The sequence below is a fragment of the Oryctolagus cuniculus genome, chromosome 17, assembly GCF_964237555.1.
Source record: "Oryctolagus cuniculus chromosome 17, mOryCun1.1, whole genome shotgun sequence".
Lineage (NCBI taxonomy): Eukaryota > Metazoa > Chordata > Mammalia > Lagomorpha > Leporidae > Oryctolagus > Oryctolagus cuniculus.
The window spans coordinates 21869688-21886685 of NC_091448.1; the positions used below are offsets into that span (position 1 = coordinate 21869688).

General features: G+C 44.2%; 1 protein-coding gene across 3 annotated transcripts; it reads left to right on the forward strand.

Moving 5' to 3' along the window:
• Nucleotides 1–911: 911 nt before the first annotated feature.
• Nucleotides 912–14778, forward strand: KRT222 (keratin 222). 3 transcript variants are annotated; one of them, XR_519325.4, is made up of 7 exons: nucleotides 912–1082; nucleotides 4615–4743; nucleotides 5776–5996; nucleotides 8286–8362; nucleotides 8552–8687; nucleotides 9079–9387; nucleotides 11117–14778. XR_519325.4 is itself a non-coding variant. In XM_002719361.5 (6 exons), the coding sequence occupies exons 1-6, from the start codon at nucleotides 987–989 to the stop codon at nucleotides 9305–9307; spliced, it is 888 nt and encodes a 295-aa protein (XP_002719407.2). In that variant the 5' UTR covers nucleotides 912–986; the 3' UTR covers nucleotides 9308–14778. The 3 variants fall into 3 exon arrangements, 2 of the variants coding, with proteins under 2 accessions (XP_002719407.2, XP_008269669.2); XM_002719361.5 differs by having other exon boundaries at nucleotides 9079–14778; XM_008271447.4 differs by having other exon boundaries at nucleotides 1027–1164; nucleotides 9079–14778.
• The last annotated feature ends 2220 nt before the right edge of the window (nucleotides 14779–16998 follow it).

Below are 16998 nucleotides of genomic sequence, written 5' to 3' on the forward strand. Positions count from 1 at the left end.
CTCTGGCCTCTGCCTTCCCCTCCTTACAGGTTGCAGAATGTCAGGGATTGAGAAGGTCAGGTAGGATAATGGGGCAAAGGTGCCTTTTCTTAAGTTAGCGAGCTGCACAGGTGTGTTCCCGGCTCCGAGTCACCACTGACTGCGTGCTTACTGAAGGAGCAACCCCACGAGGAGTGGACCCCTCCCCAGCAGGGACCACAAGGAGTGGACCCCTCCCCAGCAGGGACCGCGTGCTTCCAATTCTTCAACCTCTTGAAGACACTGGAAATGTGATCTGGCTGCACTTGGACTCTGTTTTCACCTCCGCCAGCAGTAGCCTCCTCTGTGATGTGCCTTCAGGAATTCACCTCAATGCATCAAACTCTGCTATCAGCCCAGCAGCCAGCCAGGAGCATTGGAGAGAAATCCAGGAATTCCTGCGGTTAATGATAATGGCCCACTTAATCTGCTGAGCGCTTTTTCCAATAACTGTCAGATAGTCAAGATTTACAACATATTCTAATGACCTACCACAGTCATCCTTTTTAAAGAATCCAAGTGATGAGAAAAAACAGTGAAAGAAGTGTTTAAATCTCATGTTTTGGGTCCAGATTAACTTTCATATGGTATCTTGGGGAACAACGAAATGTAATTTTCTTTATGTTATGCCCCATTTTATTTTTACAAAATAAATTCACCCCCACCCAAAAGTGCTCCATTTTACAGGAAACCAACGCTGGATGTCTTTTTTTTTTTTTTCTTTTTATTCACAGAACATCCGACATTTCTACTCACATCAATGACAATGGGAGCAAAGAGTTTAGCATCCATTTGAATAATTGATCCAAAGCACAGACAATTCCCACAGCCTCTGCAAAAGGAGCGCTGTGTCTTTAAGGCTGCACGGGGCTCTCAGCTCTCCTGACGACGCAGGCAGGGCAGGCTCTGCCGCAGCGACTCATCCCTTCCATAAGGTTCAGTTAGCCCAGGTGGAGGATGGGAAAAGAATGGAACTGTCCCAGCTCCTCAATGAGATCAGGGCAAACTATGAAAAGCTCCTCACCAGCAATCAGATAGAAAACGTGCTCTCAACAAGGATCCAGGTAATGATCTCATCCAGACAGGCGCCTTCCAGCCCCTGGAGACAATCAGTGTCTGCCCCATCCCTGCCCCGGCCTCTTGGAGGTACTGTATTTCCTTTTCAGTGCAGTATATCCTGGGGAAGGGACTCAGGCTTCGTGGCAGGGTGACTGGGGCTGTGGGGAGCACCGTGGCGGTTCTGTTCGATTGCCCTGAAATAAATATCGATTGGTGCATTTGATCTGTATATAGACAGTGAGATGGCTATCGTTCATAAAACATGGGGTCAGCAGACAGCAAGATGGGGCACATGCTAACCTCTCGGAGCTGTCCTCCAGGAAGGCAGCATCTCAGACACCCTTCAGTGATATTATGGAGTTATTTATAGGGATGATTTCAATGACATCTTTCAGATGACAAGCAACACAGTGAGAGTGATTAGCACGCACATTTTCCTGGAGATAAAACTAAGAATGCTTCTAAGATTTTTATCTTTCTAAAGAGTTCTGCTTTTTCTCCTAATTGTTTTAAATAGAGGCCAACTAAGTGTGTGAACGTGACATTCAGAAACAATGACAGAAATTGGTAATGACTCTTCACTTAGCTTGTAGATTTTTACTTTTATATTATAAGAAATATTTATTCTTAATGAAAAGCTTGCAATATTTAAGTATTTTAAAAGCAAAAAAGCCAATTTACATAAGAGCTAAATCTTAATATCAGACTTTGCTTTATAGTGGCAATCATCACTTTTAGCAATTAATTAAGATTTCAAGCCTTTAAATAAATTCGAATATTTTAGAAACAGAGATTCTGAAATTTAAGGGTTTGTAATTAGTTTACCAATCACTGAGCTAAATTCTATTTCAATCACCCAAATCCAGCAGAAAAGTTTACTTAAGAACATTGCCAGAAGAAAAAAATAACTATTTATATAAAATATATATATATGTTGCTAGGAGATCACAGACCTCCACTCCATTAGCAACTCACTTGTAGTAACACTGTAAGCGTTAACTCTGGGTAATATTTTCAGTCTTCATGAGGAATTATGGATGAACTAAAGTCACTGGGACATTTAATCCAGGCGTTAGAATAGTCGACTTATCTTTTACAAAGAAAAAGATAAAATAATGACAACTTCTGAAAATTATAAACCAAATAAGCACCTCATTTTGCAATAGAAGAGATACAAGTCTAGTGTATAAGTCACGGTGCTGACATAATACATTCAAGTAAAAAAGTAAGGCTACAGTTAATGTTGTTTAGAGTATTTTGTAACAAAAGACTACTTTAGAGACATTTTCCCAAAATAATTCAGAATGTCAGTTGGAATAGGTTCACGAAAGCCTGATTATTGGACTATTACAAAGTGAAGACACATAAGTTGCATCAGTTACTGATTGTTCTACAGCAAACTACCCTGACTGTGGGCTAAAATAACCTCATATTCTCTCCCATGATCGGCGGGCTGACCAAGCTCCTCCACCACACGTGATGTTGGCTGGGACCAGTCCTGCTGAAACAGCCAAGAGGGCTCACCCGTGTTTGGCCTCTTGGTAGGGGACTGCGGGGAGGCTGGCCTGGCTGGGATAACTAGGCCTGTTTCCCTCTCACTCCGTGTAGCTCAGGGACTGTCTCCATCCAGCGTGCCTACATGGTCTCCCCAGCAAGGTCTCCAAACTTCATGCGTGTTGGCCCAGTGCCCACAAAAGCGTAGAAGAGGAAATTGTCAGGGCTGCTTAAGACCTGGCACTGCGTCTCTTCTGCCACACGCTCCCCAGTCCCACAAACACAGGTGAGCCCAGGTTCAACTTGGAAAGGGAACACACAAGGACACGCATTTTGGTAGCTCTGATCTATTGGGGGCCATCTTGGGAATCTTAAAGTAGAGATCAGCTCTTTTACAGTCTCAGCTTTTCAAAATTGCCTGCATTCTCTTTTGTAAATGCCCTGGCATGCATTGTTTTGCTGCACGACTTTGCCAAGTTAACACTAAGAACAATTGATCAACAAACCAAAAGCGATGTATGAATTTTCTTCTCTAGTATCTTGTCCCTAATTTTATTTTTTTCAAGATTTATTTATTTATTTGAAAGGCAAAGTTACAGAGAGGGAGAGGCAGAGAGACAGAGAGAGAGAGAGAGGCTTTCCACCTGCTGGTTCACTCCCCAGGTGGTTGCAAGGTCAGAGCTGCGCCAATCCAAAGCCAGGAGCCAGGAGCTTCTCCCACATGGGTCCAGGGGCCCAAGGACTTGGGCCATCTTATACTGCTTTCCCAGGCCATAACAGAGAGCTGGATCGGAAGTAGAGCAGCTGGGACTTGAACTGGCGCCCACATGGGATACCAGCACTGCGGGCAGCGACTTTACCTGCTACACCATAGCACCGGCCCCTCCTCGGTTTTATTCATAGAGTTTCACTGATTCAAGCTTCTTTTTTAAAAAACAATATTGTATGATCAAAGTAACTTTTTATTTCAAAACTAAATTGAAACATTTTATATTTCAAAACTAAATTGAAAGTTCTATTTTTTGCTTCAAAATACAGTGACCAACTGTATACATTGCTCCAGCTGTTCTTGGGGTCAAAGGTCAAGACTTCTGTCACCAGATACATTCTTTTAATTTCACCATCAGTGTAAAAATATTCCATGGTGAATATAAAATATTCCATTTGTTTTTTAAGGTTAGACCATTTCAGAAACAGTCCTTAAAGATGTCATTTTTTTACCACCCCAAATATGCAAAAATAACCTGCTCATCAGTGGATTTCTTACTACAGAACTTGAATGCCTATGATCACTTAATTTGCTAACTTACCACAGGCAAACTATGTGGCACAGAGTTGAAGCTGCCACTTGGGAGGCCCACATCCCGTATCCAAGTGCCTGGGATTGAGTCCTGTCTCCACTTCGGATGCAGCTTCCTGCTAATGCACACCTTGGAACACAGAAGGGTTTGGATCAGTGCCACCCACGGGAGAGACCTGGCTCCCAGCTTTGGCCTGGTCCAGGCCCGGATGTTGCAGGCATTTGGGTAGTGAACCAGCAGATGGAAGATCGATTCTCTATCTATCTATCATCTCTCTATCTATCTCTCCCTGTCTCTGACCTCTGCCTTTAAATAAATTTTAAAAATACATATATTTTTTAAAGAGCCCTTTAAAAAAGAAATAAAATAAGGGGGCAAACTAACTAGCATCCACTCTCTCCTCCTTAATGATCCATAAATAATGGAAAGCTAAGAATCAGAGGACACAAGTTTAGTTCCTGCAAACTGTTTCTCTTCATTAAAATAGAGGCATTTGTCCATCATTCTCAGGTTGTCTTGGCTGGAAAGGACTTCTGAACTGAGTTTGCATGGGGGAAGCATGAGAACCCAGCTGACTCCCCCTTACACTGAATTATCAGTGACTAAGCATGAGGACACCTGTTTGTCACCTAATGATCTAAAGAAAAAGTCACTCATCCCTGTACGCTCTATAACTGCTCTGAAACCCCGCGTCTCCACTCGTGCTCTCGCTCCTGCTTGTTAATGCTGTTGTCTCTTACAGCTGGAAGAAAACATAAATCAAAAGATGGACAAAGACGAAGAGGCTCTGAGGGCGGCTCGAGCGGAACTCAAGGAAGCCCGACGCCAGTGGCACCACCTGCAGGTGGAGATCGCGTCTCTCCACGCCGTGGTGAGCACCGGCGCAGAGCGGCTGCGGCTGCCCACGCGCTCCCCCGACGTGACCTCAGCCCAGGAAAGGGACCGTGTTCTGCACGTCACAGCGAGCGCATGAGAATCCCGTCCCTAGTTCCTGTTCAGTGGCCTACCCTCACCTCCCTCCATTACGGCCATGCCTGATACCAACCCACTCCAAAGCTTGGCCACACCTGAAAAATGAAGTAGCCCTGGTTGGTCCCCCACTCCGCTCCCAGCCTTCTCTAACTGTCAGAAGCGAAGAAAGAAATTTGCTAATGAACCCAAGTCTTAGCAGAGGGAGGGGTTCTTTTATCCATGCCATTGAGACTTCTCATAGAAAAATATGTAAGTGCTTTTCTAAAATGCCTCTTAGAAGCAGTCTTCTCTGGCTTTGATATTCAATATGCTATGAAAAAATAAATCAGAGTGATAGTAAGCTAATCACACTACAGAGGAATTATCATAGGATTCTTTAAGACGTAACAAGCTTTCTAGTTAAGCATATACAGACTTTCTTTCTTTTTTTTTTTTTTTTTCAATTTGGGTCACAGAAAAAAAGTTATCCAGAAATACCTCTTGCATAAATGAGATCCAATTATTGCAATTTTTCTAATAAAATATTTATTTGAGAGGCAGAGAAACAGACAGACAGAGAAATATGGTGGACAGAGAGTGCTCCCATTGCTGGTCCACTCCCCAAATGCCCACAATAGCTGAGGCAGGGTTGGGCCAGGCCAAAGCTCAGGCTAGGAACTCAATCCAGGTCTTACACAGGGTGGCAGGAACTCAGTCATTTGAGCTATCCCTGCTGCCTCCCAAGAACTGCTTCCGCCAGGAAACCGGAGCTGGGAACTGAACCCAGGCACTCAGGTGTGGAACGAGCATCTTAACCAGTGTCCTAACTGCTAAGCAATATGCCTACCGCCATTGCAGGGCTTTTTAAGAAAGGCTAGCACCCAGTAGAATGGAGATACTGCAAATCAGATTTCAGAAACACGGTTCACTGATGGGGCTCTGTGTGCCACAGGAAAGGGGCCTTGAGAACTCCCTGCACGCCAGCGAGCGGCATCACCAGATGCAGCTGCAAGACCTGGAGGCTGTGATTGAGGGGCTGGAGAAAGAGCTTCAGGAGGTCCGGCGGGGCATCGAGAGGCAGCTGCAGGAGCACGAGATGCTGCTCAACACGAAGATGAGACTGGAGCAAGAGATCGCCACTTACCGCCGCCTCCTCGAAAGGGAAGAAATCAGGTACCTAATTCCACGTAGGTATTGACAAGGGGTGAGATACACAGAGCCGCTGGCCTCACTGGGGAGATGACCACGCCCCCGACCCCAGCAATCAAGTGGGATGTGAGAGCGCGGGCAAGCACCATTTCTGCCCTAGAACTAGGACCCGAGCAGCCCAGGTCAGCCAGAACAAAACACAAACAGTGCTGGATCACTAAAAATGGACCATTCTCAACGTTCTCATTTTCCCTAAGGATTACTCTATGCATTCTATGGACCACCTACAAATAAAGTGTGGAAAATTCACACATGATCACCACAATCTCCACCCCACGCTCCACCAAGGGCCCCCCAACTACATGGCAAATACCAAAATTATGATCGTTATTATTAATTATTAACGGGATGTGATTATCACACTGGAAAGCAATAGTGTTCTGACTCACAGTTTAATAGACTTGTTCTGATGCAAAGAGGAATCTGTGTTCATTCACGCATTATCATAATCTGTAAGCTCATAAGATCCCGTGACTCGAGCAGGGTACAACTTACAATTCTCCATGTTTCCATAAAAAGAAATCTTTGCTCGTGCTTGTTCCAGAATTCTGAATCCATTTCAAAACTAGATGAAACAGTATACACCCGCAATACAGCTTGACATATACTAAGTCCTCAAAAAACATAGAGTTTAAAATATACTACTAGGGGTCGGCGCCGTGGCTCACTTGGTTAATCCTCCACCTGCAGTGCCGGCATCCCATATGGGCGCCGAGTTCTAGTCCTGGTCGCTCCTCTTCCAGTCCAGCTCTCTGCTGTGGCCCGGGAGGGCAGTGGAGGATGGCCCAAGTGCTTGGGCCCCTGCACCCGTGTGGGAGACCAGGAGGAAGCACCTGGCTCCATGCTTTGGATCAGCGCAGCGCGCTGCCCATAGCAGGCATTTGGGGGGTGAACCAATGGAAGGAAGACTTTTCTCTCTGTCTCTCCCTCTCACTGTCTAACTCTGCCTGTCAAAAATATATATATATATACTACTAAAACAAATAAAAAGATAAAATATCCTATTTACTAGCTGAGTGACCTGGGGCAAGTTGGTTTACTTTCTTGTGCCTTGTTTTTCTTATCTGTAAAAAGGGAATAATTTCACTTATTTCAGAGGATTGCTGTGAGTCATGTCTATAAAGCACTTAAAATAACATCTGGCATATTATCTGAGGGCACTTCCTAAAATATGGAAAGTTAAATCAAAAGATCAGCTTATTTTGGCACAAAAATTGTGAAATCCATGCATACTCATAAGTCCTGTGTAAATATATATAAATATAATATATGATTGTGAATTTCATTGGATTCATAAGCACTCATGATACTATATATATATATATATTTGTGTATAAATTTAAACCAATTAGTTGTGAATTTTACTTAACTTCTAACTAAGCAAGATATTGGTAAGTTGGTCTTTACTATGAATACAATTTTTAAATGTTTTATTATGCTCTATTTAAGATATACAAAAAAGAAAAATCTAATGAATACTGGGGTATCCACTACCCAGATTGAGAAGTAAAATGTTTCCAATGTCGCTGGAGCTCCCCAAACACCAGGGCACATCCAGCACCTTGTCCAACCTCTAGCAACCCGGCTCCTGAATCTGACGCTCGTTCCTGTGGTACATCCTTTACAGGAACAAGCATGTAAAGAAAGGAGGGAATCGTCTAATGCACTACCTTAACCTTTGGAAAACTGCCTGCCACTTACCTGCTTTTTTTGTTGTTAATTTTTTTCTTTTCCTTTTTTTTTTTTTTTTTAATTTGACAGAGTTAGACAGTGAGAGAGAGAGAGACAAAGAGAAAAGTCTTCCTTCCATTGGTTCACCCCCCAAGTGGCTGCCACGGCCAGCGCGTTGCACTGATCCGAAGCCAGGAGCCAGGTGCTTCCTCCTGGTCTCCCATGGGGTGCAGGGCCCAAGCACTTGGGCCATCCTCCACTGCCCTCCCGGGCCACAGCAGAGAGCTGGCCTGGAAGAGGAGCGACCAGGACTAGAACTCGGCACCCATATGGATGCCATATGCTGGCGTCGCAAGTGGAGGATTAGCCAAGTGAGCCACCGCGCCTGCCCCACTTACCCTCTTTTTTCACTCAACTTTCTGCCTGGACAGTTCACCCATAAAGATACAGTGTAGCCTCAATTCATTTATGTCCACTGCTAAAATATTTCCAATGTCTGAATATACAATCTATCCATTCTTCTGTTTGTTTCAATTATTTGCTGACACAATGTTGCTCTTATAACAATCTTTCTAATTTCAGATATTATGGTTGTATCCAAGGTGAGAAAAAAGAGCCAAAGTCTGGCACAAGTCGAGTGGGGTTTGTTTTACCGTCAGGTGAGTTACTGCCATAAAAAAAAAAGAAAAAACTTACTTCAAAAATTAAGTGCTGTTTTCTAGGTTTATAAGCAAATTAAATGCTTTAAAGTAGAAAACACCTAGCAATATTTGAATAAAAGTTTGACATATAATTTGATCATGAAAAGTATTTCAATAATTTAACATATTATAATTAACATTTCACAGCCATTATAAATGAAATCTCTTTCTCAACAAAACTCCCACAAAAGTTTGAGGATGAAAAAGTGGAAACTGTGACCAAACAGGCGATATTTGATGGAAGCCCCGGGAAGCAGAGCGCAGAAGCTCATGGCACTATTCAGTGAGTGAAACACTTTGGACTCAAAAATAAACAAACCCACGCACTGAAACGATCCTTAATCCCATATTCCCAGCACTTACTCTTCTTTGTTTCAATGTTTCCAAATTTTGCTGTAACGTATTGTGAGTTTTACTCTGATGCGAGTATAAACACATATACACAAAAACCCACATGAAAGAGTAAGCAAAATTCACTGTTTTCCCTTCAAATGCAACCAAAACATGAGAATCGCATTGAAATTCTAGACTTCCTTAGAAAATATTCAGATGATTTCTAAAGTATCTAAATTATAAATTATGCAAACGATGTGATTTTTTCATGCATTTGGAGTGCATCCTGCATATTTTTAAAATACACTCTTCATACCGAAAGGTTTGCTTTGTCATTTCAGGACAGAGAAGGTGGATGAAGTTATCAAAGAATGGGAAGGTTCCTTCTTTAAAGATAATCCTCGATTAAGGAAAAAGTCCGTTTCCCTTCGATTTGATCTTCACTTGGCAGCCACTGATGAGGGGTGCTTACAGACTAGGCAGGACAGCCTGCCGGATATAGAGGTCAGGCTCGTCATGAGACGGTCCTGCAGCATCCCCTCCATCAAGCCTGCGCCTGCAACCAATTAACCCGGAGACTCTGGCTTGACTTGAATGCGACAGTGGGATGTGCCAAGGGGGGCCACGCAGACCCCCTTCCGTCCCAGAATGTAAGTCACTAAGTACATGTGATAATGTTACGATCCATGTGTGGGCTTTTTCAGACGAAAAAAAAAAAAAGACAGAAAGGGACAAAGTTTCTCTGAATCTCATTTATGGATTTTTTTTTTTTTTTGAGATAAGGGGAAGCTTAAAAATAAAATCAGGCATCAGTACAGTTTCTATTTTTATTTATTCTCCAAATAGTCTTTTTTTCCTTGAGATTTTATCAGATAGTAAGTATGAAGCCGGCTTGATTAACTTGTTGGACTTTCACTCAGTGTTTGGATACCCTGAGGAAAAAAGAATAGTTTGGATATGATTATATTATAGCAACAGTCACATTGTTGTCATTATCCCATGACTGGTGAAAGTTTAAAAAAAAATTGTTTTACTTAAAAAAGAAAGCAATTGGCCAGTGCCGCAGCTCACTAGGCTAATCCTCCGTCTGCAGCACTGGTACTCGGGGTTCTAGTCCCGGTTGGGGCACTGGTTCTGTCCCGGTTGCTCCTCTTCCAGTCCAGCTCTCTGAGGTGGCCTGGGAGTGCAGTGGAGGATGGCCCAAGTGCTTGGGCCCTGCACCCGCGTGGGAGACCAGGAGGAAGCACTTGGCTCCTGGCTTCGGATCGGCGCAGCGCCGGCTGTAGCAGCCATTTGGGGAATGAACCAACGGAAGGAAGACCTTTCTCTCTGTCTCTCTCTCTCACTAACTCTGCCTGTCAAAAAAAGAAAAAAGAAAAAAAGAAAAGAAAAGAAAGCAATTATAAACAAGAAAGACAGACTCACTGTCTGCCCTTCAGGCTTCTTCCTCGTGAAACGATCATTTATTTGCACACATAGAAAGAGGAAGGGTTCTTCTCCATGAACAATGCGGAGCACGCCATAGAACACATGCCAACACTAATTTGATGGAAAAATAAATTTCATTGCATCTGAAAGGCTTTTGTAATCAGTATGGGATTTCCAGAATGACTGCTTTATTCAGAGACCGTTAAAGGTTTGTGTTCCTCCACCAAAAAGAGGAAGGAAGGGAAGAACAGGTAGAGGGAAGGAAGGAAGGAGTGAAGGAAGAAAGAAGGAAATCAGAAGGCCAGTGGAGTGTGCTTTCGTGTACACACACACACAATAAATAAATAAACCCAAACGTCACAATGACATTGAATCAGTGGCTACGGTAGTGACTAGGGCAGGATTAGCTGACCTCCTACCACCCATTTTTCCATTTGTAAAGTGACATGTGACTAGGGTGTTCACTAAAGCTTTACATAAGACTACATGAAGTATTATATATTTCTTAAACTCACTTGTGTGATTAAGAACAGTACTGTTATCTAAGCTAAAGGATTTGCAGGAGCTGTTTTTCAATTGTTCAAACTAATAAATATGTATAGAAAATATATTTGTGAATAAGTGGAGTATTGTTGCAGTTTTTAAAACAACCTAATTTATTTTAAGACCTTAAATGATGAATACCTGTTTTAAAACATTAGATATTTATAGGCTACTGATTTTTTTCTAAGCAGAAAAAAAAAAATGGTTAAGAACAACTCACCAAACTTTTTTCCAGCTGAAGTATCATCTAAGGGCTACTGCTATGTTAGCATTTTAGTACAGCCTTTAAAATCAATCTCTCTCTCTCTCTCTCTCTTTCTCTCTCCCCTACCCCCCTCTCTTCCTCCTTTTCTTCCTCCTCCCTTCTCCCCTCCCTCTGTGTGTGTGTGTGTGTGTGTGTGACATCAGGAAAAACATGTATGTCTTAACCAGAGGAAAATTATGTCAAATAATGCTGAACATAATACAGGGATACAAACTGTCACATTTTCTTTCAATTACTTCAGATTCCTTTGGGCTTGGCTTATTCTGTTTTGTGAAAAGGGATGATCTTGTTTTGTCAAGGATACCACAGCATGTTAAGTGCTTATTCTTGCAGAAGCATCTGACCTAAAATACACCCTATACATGTTTTATTCAATATCAATTAGATGCTACTGACTTTATTAAAGCATTAAAAATGCAACCGTATTGCTATTGTACTAAAGTTACTGTATTTATCAGTGGCGATCATAACAAAGCAATGTATCTAGTGTAATCTATGCAGTGTTAAACACTTAGTACTAGGCATCATGATTGTATCTGCTTGTTGTAGTAATTCCACTAGCAGCTGTTGTGTGTATAACATGTACATTTTAAAATACAGTACCTGAATTTATAACAAAGTTTTATTTGCCTTGGGACATTTTAAATTGGGATATGGATTTACCAAAGTAAATGATACTACTACAATAAAAAAAAATTGAAACGCGAATCCTAAAGCTACATTGTATTTGACTTTGATACACAGATCTTTTAGTTCAGAGATACCTCTGTATGGTTAAGCAAACCAAAGAATTAATTGTTCCAACACAGTTAGCTCACTTGGGGAATAAAAGAAAACTGTGCTAACAGTAGATAAAGGTTTTTAACTTGTTTTACAAAAGAAAAATTAAGACTGTTATATTGGTACTTTATTTAAAAAATCAAAATAGTCACATAATCTCATAATTCCAGGAAAAGTATAACAGTGATGTGCATTAAAGGAAACCACCATTTTTATTTTATTTTATTTTTTAGGATTTATTTATCTGTTTGAGAGGTAGAGTTACAGACAAAGAGAGGGAGAGACAGAGAGGTCTTCCATCCGCTGGTTCACTCCTCAAAAGGCCGCAAAGGCCAGAGCTGAGCCAATCTGAAGCCAGGATCCAGGAAGGAAGGCACCATTTCAAAATGTCGCCTGGCTTCAGCCTCTGGGCCCAGCAAACTCACACATAATCCCAAATCCTACAACAACCCAACAAATTGAACAGTACTATCTTTGTTGTCTACCTGAATAGAAATTAATCCTTCTTCCATCTATCTGAACTATTTACAAGGCATGATAAAACACAAAAATAAAGAGTAATTTCAATTATGAGTAACTGGATCATAGCCAGGATCACTTATTAACCATGTCACCAGGAGGAACCACTTTAAACTGCCTGGTCTCAGTTTCCACACTTGAAGTACAAAGTGATATTTGCTAATGATTCCTACTCTGCCTATCTAATATACATACACTCGAATACATGGTACTATTTGAATGAAAATTGTCTCTGAGAGTGAAGAATTTGCAAGGAGAATTGTAGCTGACACTGATTAATTTTCAGTTCTAAACACAAGGTGATAAAATTTTTAATTTTTCAATTTTTGCCCCCCAAAATTATTCTCAGTAAATTACCAACTTGACCTGTTCTACTATGATATTTTTTAAAGTACAAAAATATTCTCTTGAGCTAACAAATGATTATTATTCAAGCCACTAAATTTTGGGATAATTCATTTTGTAGTAATATACAGCTAATACTGCATGTAAACATTTTTAATTGATTTGCTACATATCTTTACAGTTTGTCCTTTTGTTTATTAACACAGGCTATTTAAAATTTTTTTAAATATCTTAAGTCAAAAAATGTTTAAATTACTTTTAAAATTTCAAATGGAAACTTATTATGGTCTGGGCCAAAGTCAAACTTTAGCCAAATAATATGCATATATACATTGCTCAAATTGTCAATATATGAAATCAAAGGAAAAATTATTCACAGAGCAGAAAACGAATTACACAGAGATTGCCAATATTCATGGACATTGCTGCAAGTACTGAAATAACTACCAGGCTTTCCGAGTAACCCTCACACACTTAGGCCCTAGACCACCATTGGCAAGCTTTGTAGAAGTTCAGATGGCAAGTATTTTGGGTTTTTCAGAGCATCTCTGCCCTTGTAGCTGCAAGCAACCACAAGTGATATGTAAATGAGTGGGTGTGGCTATATCCAAATAGAACCTTGTTTACAAACAGGAGGCAGCCCAGGTTTAGATAGGCTGGCCTCGCCCTGTGATACCATCCACAGGTAACAGACCCATAACCAGTATTCCCCCACACCACTCTGTGTTCAGCACATTCACTCTCCCCATACCACGGATCAGAACCCGTATCTCAAATTCTCAAGCTTATTTTGAGGGCAACCCAGAGGGTTGTAAAAGCAAGCCACATTCCATTCTATAAAACCAAATCCTACAGGATTTGTCAGATTTGTTTTTTAAAGATTTATTTGAATGGCAAAAATCCAGAAAGAGAAAGAGGTCTTCCATCTGCTGGTTCTCTCCCCAAATGGCCGCAACAGCCAGAGCTGGGCCAATCTGGAACCAGGAGTCAGGAGCTTCCTCTAGGTCTCCCATGTGGATGCAGGGCCCCAGTTACTTGGGCCATCTTCTACTGCTTTCCAGGGACATTAACAGGGAGCTGGATCAGAAGTGAAGCAGCCAGGACTCGAAATGGCGCCCATATGGGATGCTGACACTGCAGACAGAGGCTTAACCTTCTACAGCAGCTGGCCCTAGAATTTGTCAGGTTCTCTGGAGCACTGAATCGCCAGTCCTGGACAGCCGCAGTATCTCACAACTCCTTCCACCGACAGACACTGAACACCTAGAGCTCTTCCCACTTTCACAGAAGCAGTAGAAAATCTGCCTGATTTCCCCATTTCACCTACAACCAGACTTTTTTTTTTTTTTTTTTTTTTTTTTTTTTTTTTTGACAGGCAGAGTGGACAGTGAGAGAGAGAGACAGAGAGAAAGGTCTTCCTTTGCCGTTGGTTCACCCTCCAATGGCCGCCATGGCCGGCGCACCGCACTGATCCAAAGCCAGGAGCCAGGTGCTTCTCCTGGTCTCCCATGGGGTGCAGGGCCCAAGCACTTGGGCCATCCTCCACTGCACTCCCTGGCCACAGCAGAGAGCTGGCCTTTGACAGACTGTTTTGCTTAGGGAGAGCTCCTTCTCCCTTTCCCTGTTTTAAGGGAGAAAAATCCAGTTAAAGATCTTCAGCGGCGGACGCATTGTGGTGCGGCGGGGTGAGCCTCCTGGGCAGCAGCAGGTACTTGAGTCCCTGCCACCCACCTGGGGGATCAAGGTGGAGCTCCTGGCTCCTGGCTTCAGCCTGGCCCAGATGCAGTTGCTGCAGTCACTGAGGAGGGAACCTGCAGGTGGAAGTACTCTCTCTCTCTTTCAAAAAAAATAAACTTTTTTTTTTTTTGACAGGCAGAGTGGACAGTGAGAGAGAGAGACAGAGAGAAAGGTCTTCCTTTGCTGTTGATTCACCCCTCAATGGCCGCCACGGCCACACCGCACTAATCTGAAGCCAGGAGCCAGGTGCGGGTGCAGGGCCCCAGCACTTGGGCCATCCTCCACTGCACTCCCAGGTCACAGCAGAGAGCTGGCCTGGAAGAGGAGCAACTGGGACAGAATCCGGCGCCCCAACCGGGACTAGAACCTGGGGTGCCGGTGCCGCAGGCAGAGGATTAGCCTACTGAGCCACAGCGCCAGCCATAAATAAACCTTTTCCAAAAGCTTCATCAGAACATACTTCCACACACTCCATAACTCAGTGACTGGTTCAGAATCTTTCTTGAGTCACAGACCTCTGAATATCTCATGATGCTACCAAGTCACCATCCGGAAAAAGCACGTAAAGATTATATGTCATCTTAAAAGGGTTACAGGCCTCCTTTAAAGCCAACCCCTGGAGGCCAGGTGGCCCAGGACTACAGATTTCTCTTTTCCTCTCCTATCTTCTCTTCCCTTCTTCCCAGCCACAGTTCTCTTTCTGCCTGTAATTCTGTCTCCCTCACCAGCTTCCTCCCACGGTACTAAGGAAACAACTCAGAGACCTGGGCTTGAAACCTAGCTTAATCTCTTACTAGCTTTGGCTTCCCTTTGTGATTGTTTGTTTTGAGAGTTATTCGAAAGGCACCGTCACAAGAGAGAGGGGACAGAGATATCGTCCAGCCACCGGTTCACTCCCCAAATGGCCACAACGGCTGGGGCTGAGCCGGGCCGAAACTCCACCCGGGTCTCCCACGTGGATGTCAGACAGAGGCCCAAGCACTTGGTTCTTCTTCCATGGCCCTCTGGTACCCTGGCAAGGAGCTGGATCAGAGTGGAACAGCCGGGACCTGCACCTGCGCTCACACAGGACGCCAACCCTGCAGATGCGGCTTCGCCAGCTGTGTCACTACGCTGGCCCCTGGCTTCCTTGTCCTGGGGGAAGGGCAGCTCCGAGCACCTGTAAGTAGCCTTAAGAATGGAGGCAGGTGAGTTCCTGAATCTCACTGCCAGACAGAAAAGTAAGCTACTGGGGCCCAAGACTCTGGGATCTACAACCAGGTCCAAGTAGAAGGGTCCCGATCACCACTAGAATTAACCCTCCTTTAAACAATCACGCAAACACTGCAGCCCACGCGTGCAGAAAGAATCACGATTCCTAAACTCTGCGCCGTGGGCCGCACAAACACCCTTGGACCTGCGCAATCATAGGTTCCGGTGTTTGAGGAGAAAAATCCCAGCGCAAGTGGAGTTTTACGTGCTGGGCATTCCACTCTGCAGGACTAGGGAAGAAGAGATTTTTTTTTTTTTAATTATCTTTTGCCTACGTTATCCGTTTCCTACTTGTTCAGCAATTTTAGGAAGAGAGAAGAACTAAGGTAGCAAAGTGAGTCATTCGCTTCTTTATTCCATAAATATTAGCACCCAAATGTACCACACACGGCCACAGATGTCAGAAGTCCCCACACTGAAGAAGTATTCACGCTGTGGGAAGAAACAGACAGCAAACAAAATAAGTACAGAAAATGAACGGTATGTTAGGGGGTGCCAGGTGCTATTGAGAATAAAAGGCACAGAGAGTGGGGGCAGAGGAGGGGTGGGAACTTCAAGTGGGTCGGAGAGACCTAGGAAGGTGACCGTGGAGTAGCACCCAGGTGAGAAAGCGTGCCAGCATCTGCTCCACTCAGAGCCCCTCCATCTGTGTGCCATCCCACCCCCACCCCTTGGCAGGGTGCATGGTCCCTGGGTCCCCGGCAGCCAACACTGCAGCTTTAATTCAGAGGCCCCGCCCAGAACCCCAAAGGCAGAGGTCAAACCAGAACAGGTCCTGGGACCCCCGCCCAGGCCGTCCCCCGTGTCTTCCTCCCATCCTTTAATGCTTTCATATTGGAAAAGCAATTCCACAGCCGCCCCTCAAGCCCCTCTCCCTTCAGGCGCTCCCCCATTAGGCTCCTGAATTGCACTCTCTCCTATTCGCAGGGGAAGCCCCGGTATCAGCTGTCCCCAGCTCTGCAGGGACGCCCCCATAGGCCCCTGTTCCTGCTGGCTCGTCCCAGAGGGGCGCTAAGGGCGGCTAAGAATAAGGCCCACCCCGTGCCCAAGTGAGTACCATTCGGGGGGTGTCCATTTGTTCATTCTCCCACCAGGGGCCTACGACAGTACCCAAGGGTGTTCACAGCCCAGGAAGGGGCCACTCACTCCAGACGGTGAGCAAAGAGCCCCAACGACTTGGGGGGTAAGGGCCCTGGCTGGAGCAGGCCAGAGGGCTGCCGCGGTGCCCATGTCACGGGCATCGAGCTGGGCTCCAGACCCTCAGCGGTGACCGGCACTGCAAAGCTGACACACCTTCCTAAGGGCCAGATGGAAAGGCCTGGGGGTACAAGGGAAGGATTGTTGGGGGGGGGGGGGGGGGCACTGCAAGAGGGCCTCCCGAGGGCACGGCTGA

Bases quoted from the DNA above. Each gene is read 5' to 3' on its own strand.
- KRT222 (XM_002719361.5), top strand. From the start codon at position 987: ATGGAACTGTCCCAGCTCCTCAATGAGATCAGGGCAAACTATGAAAAG. The intron at 5,997-8,285 runs GTACCTAATTCC...TTCTAATTTCAG, and splicing joins CTCGAAAGGGAAGAAATCAG to ATATTATGGTTGTATCCAAG. The intron at 8,363-8,551 runs GTGAGTTACTGC...AACATTTCACAG, and splicing joins GGGGTTTGTTTTACCGTCAG to CCATTATAAATGAAATCTCT.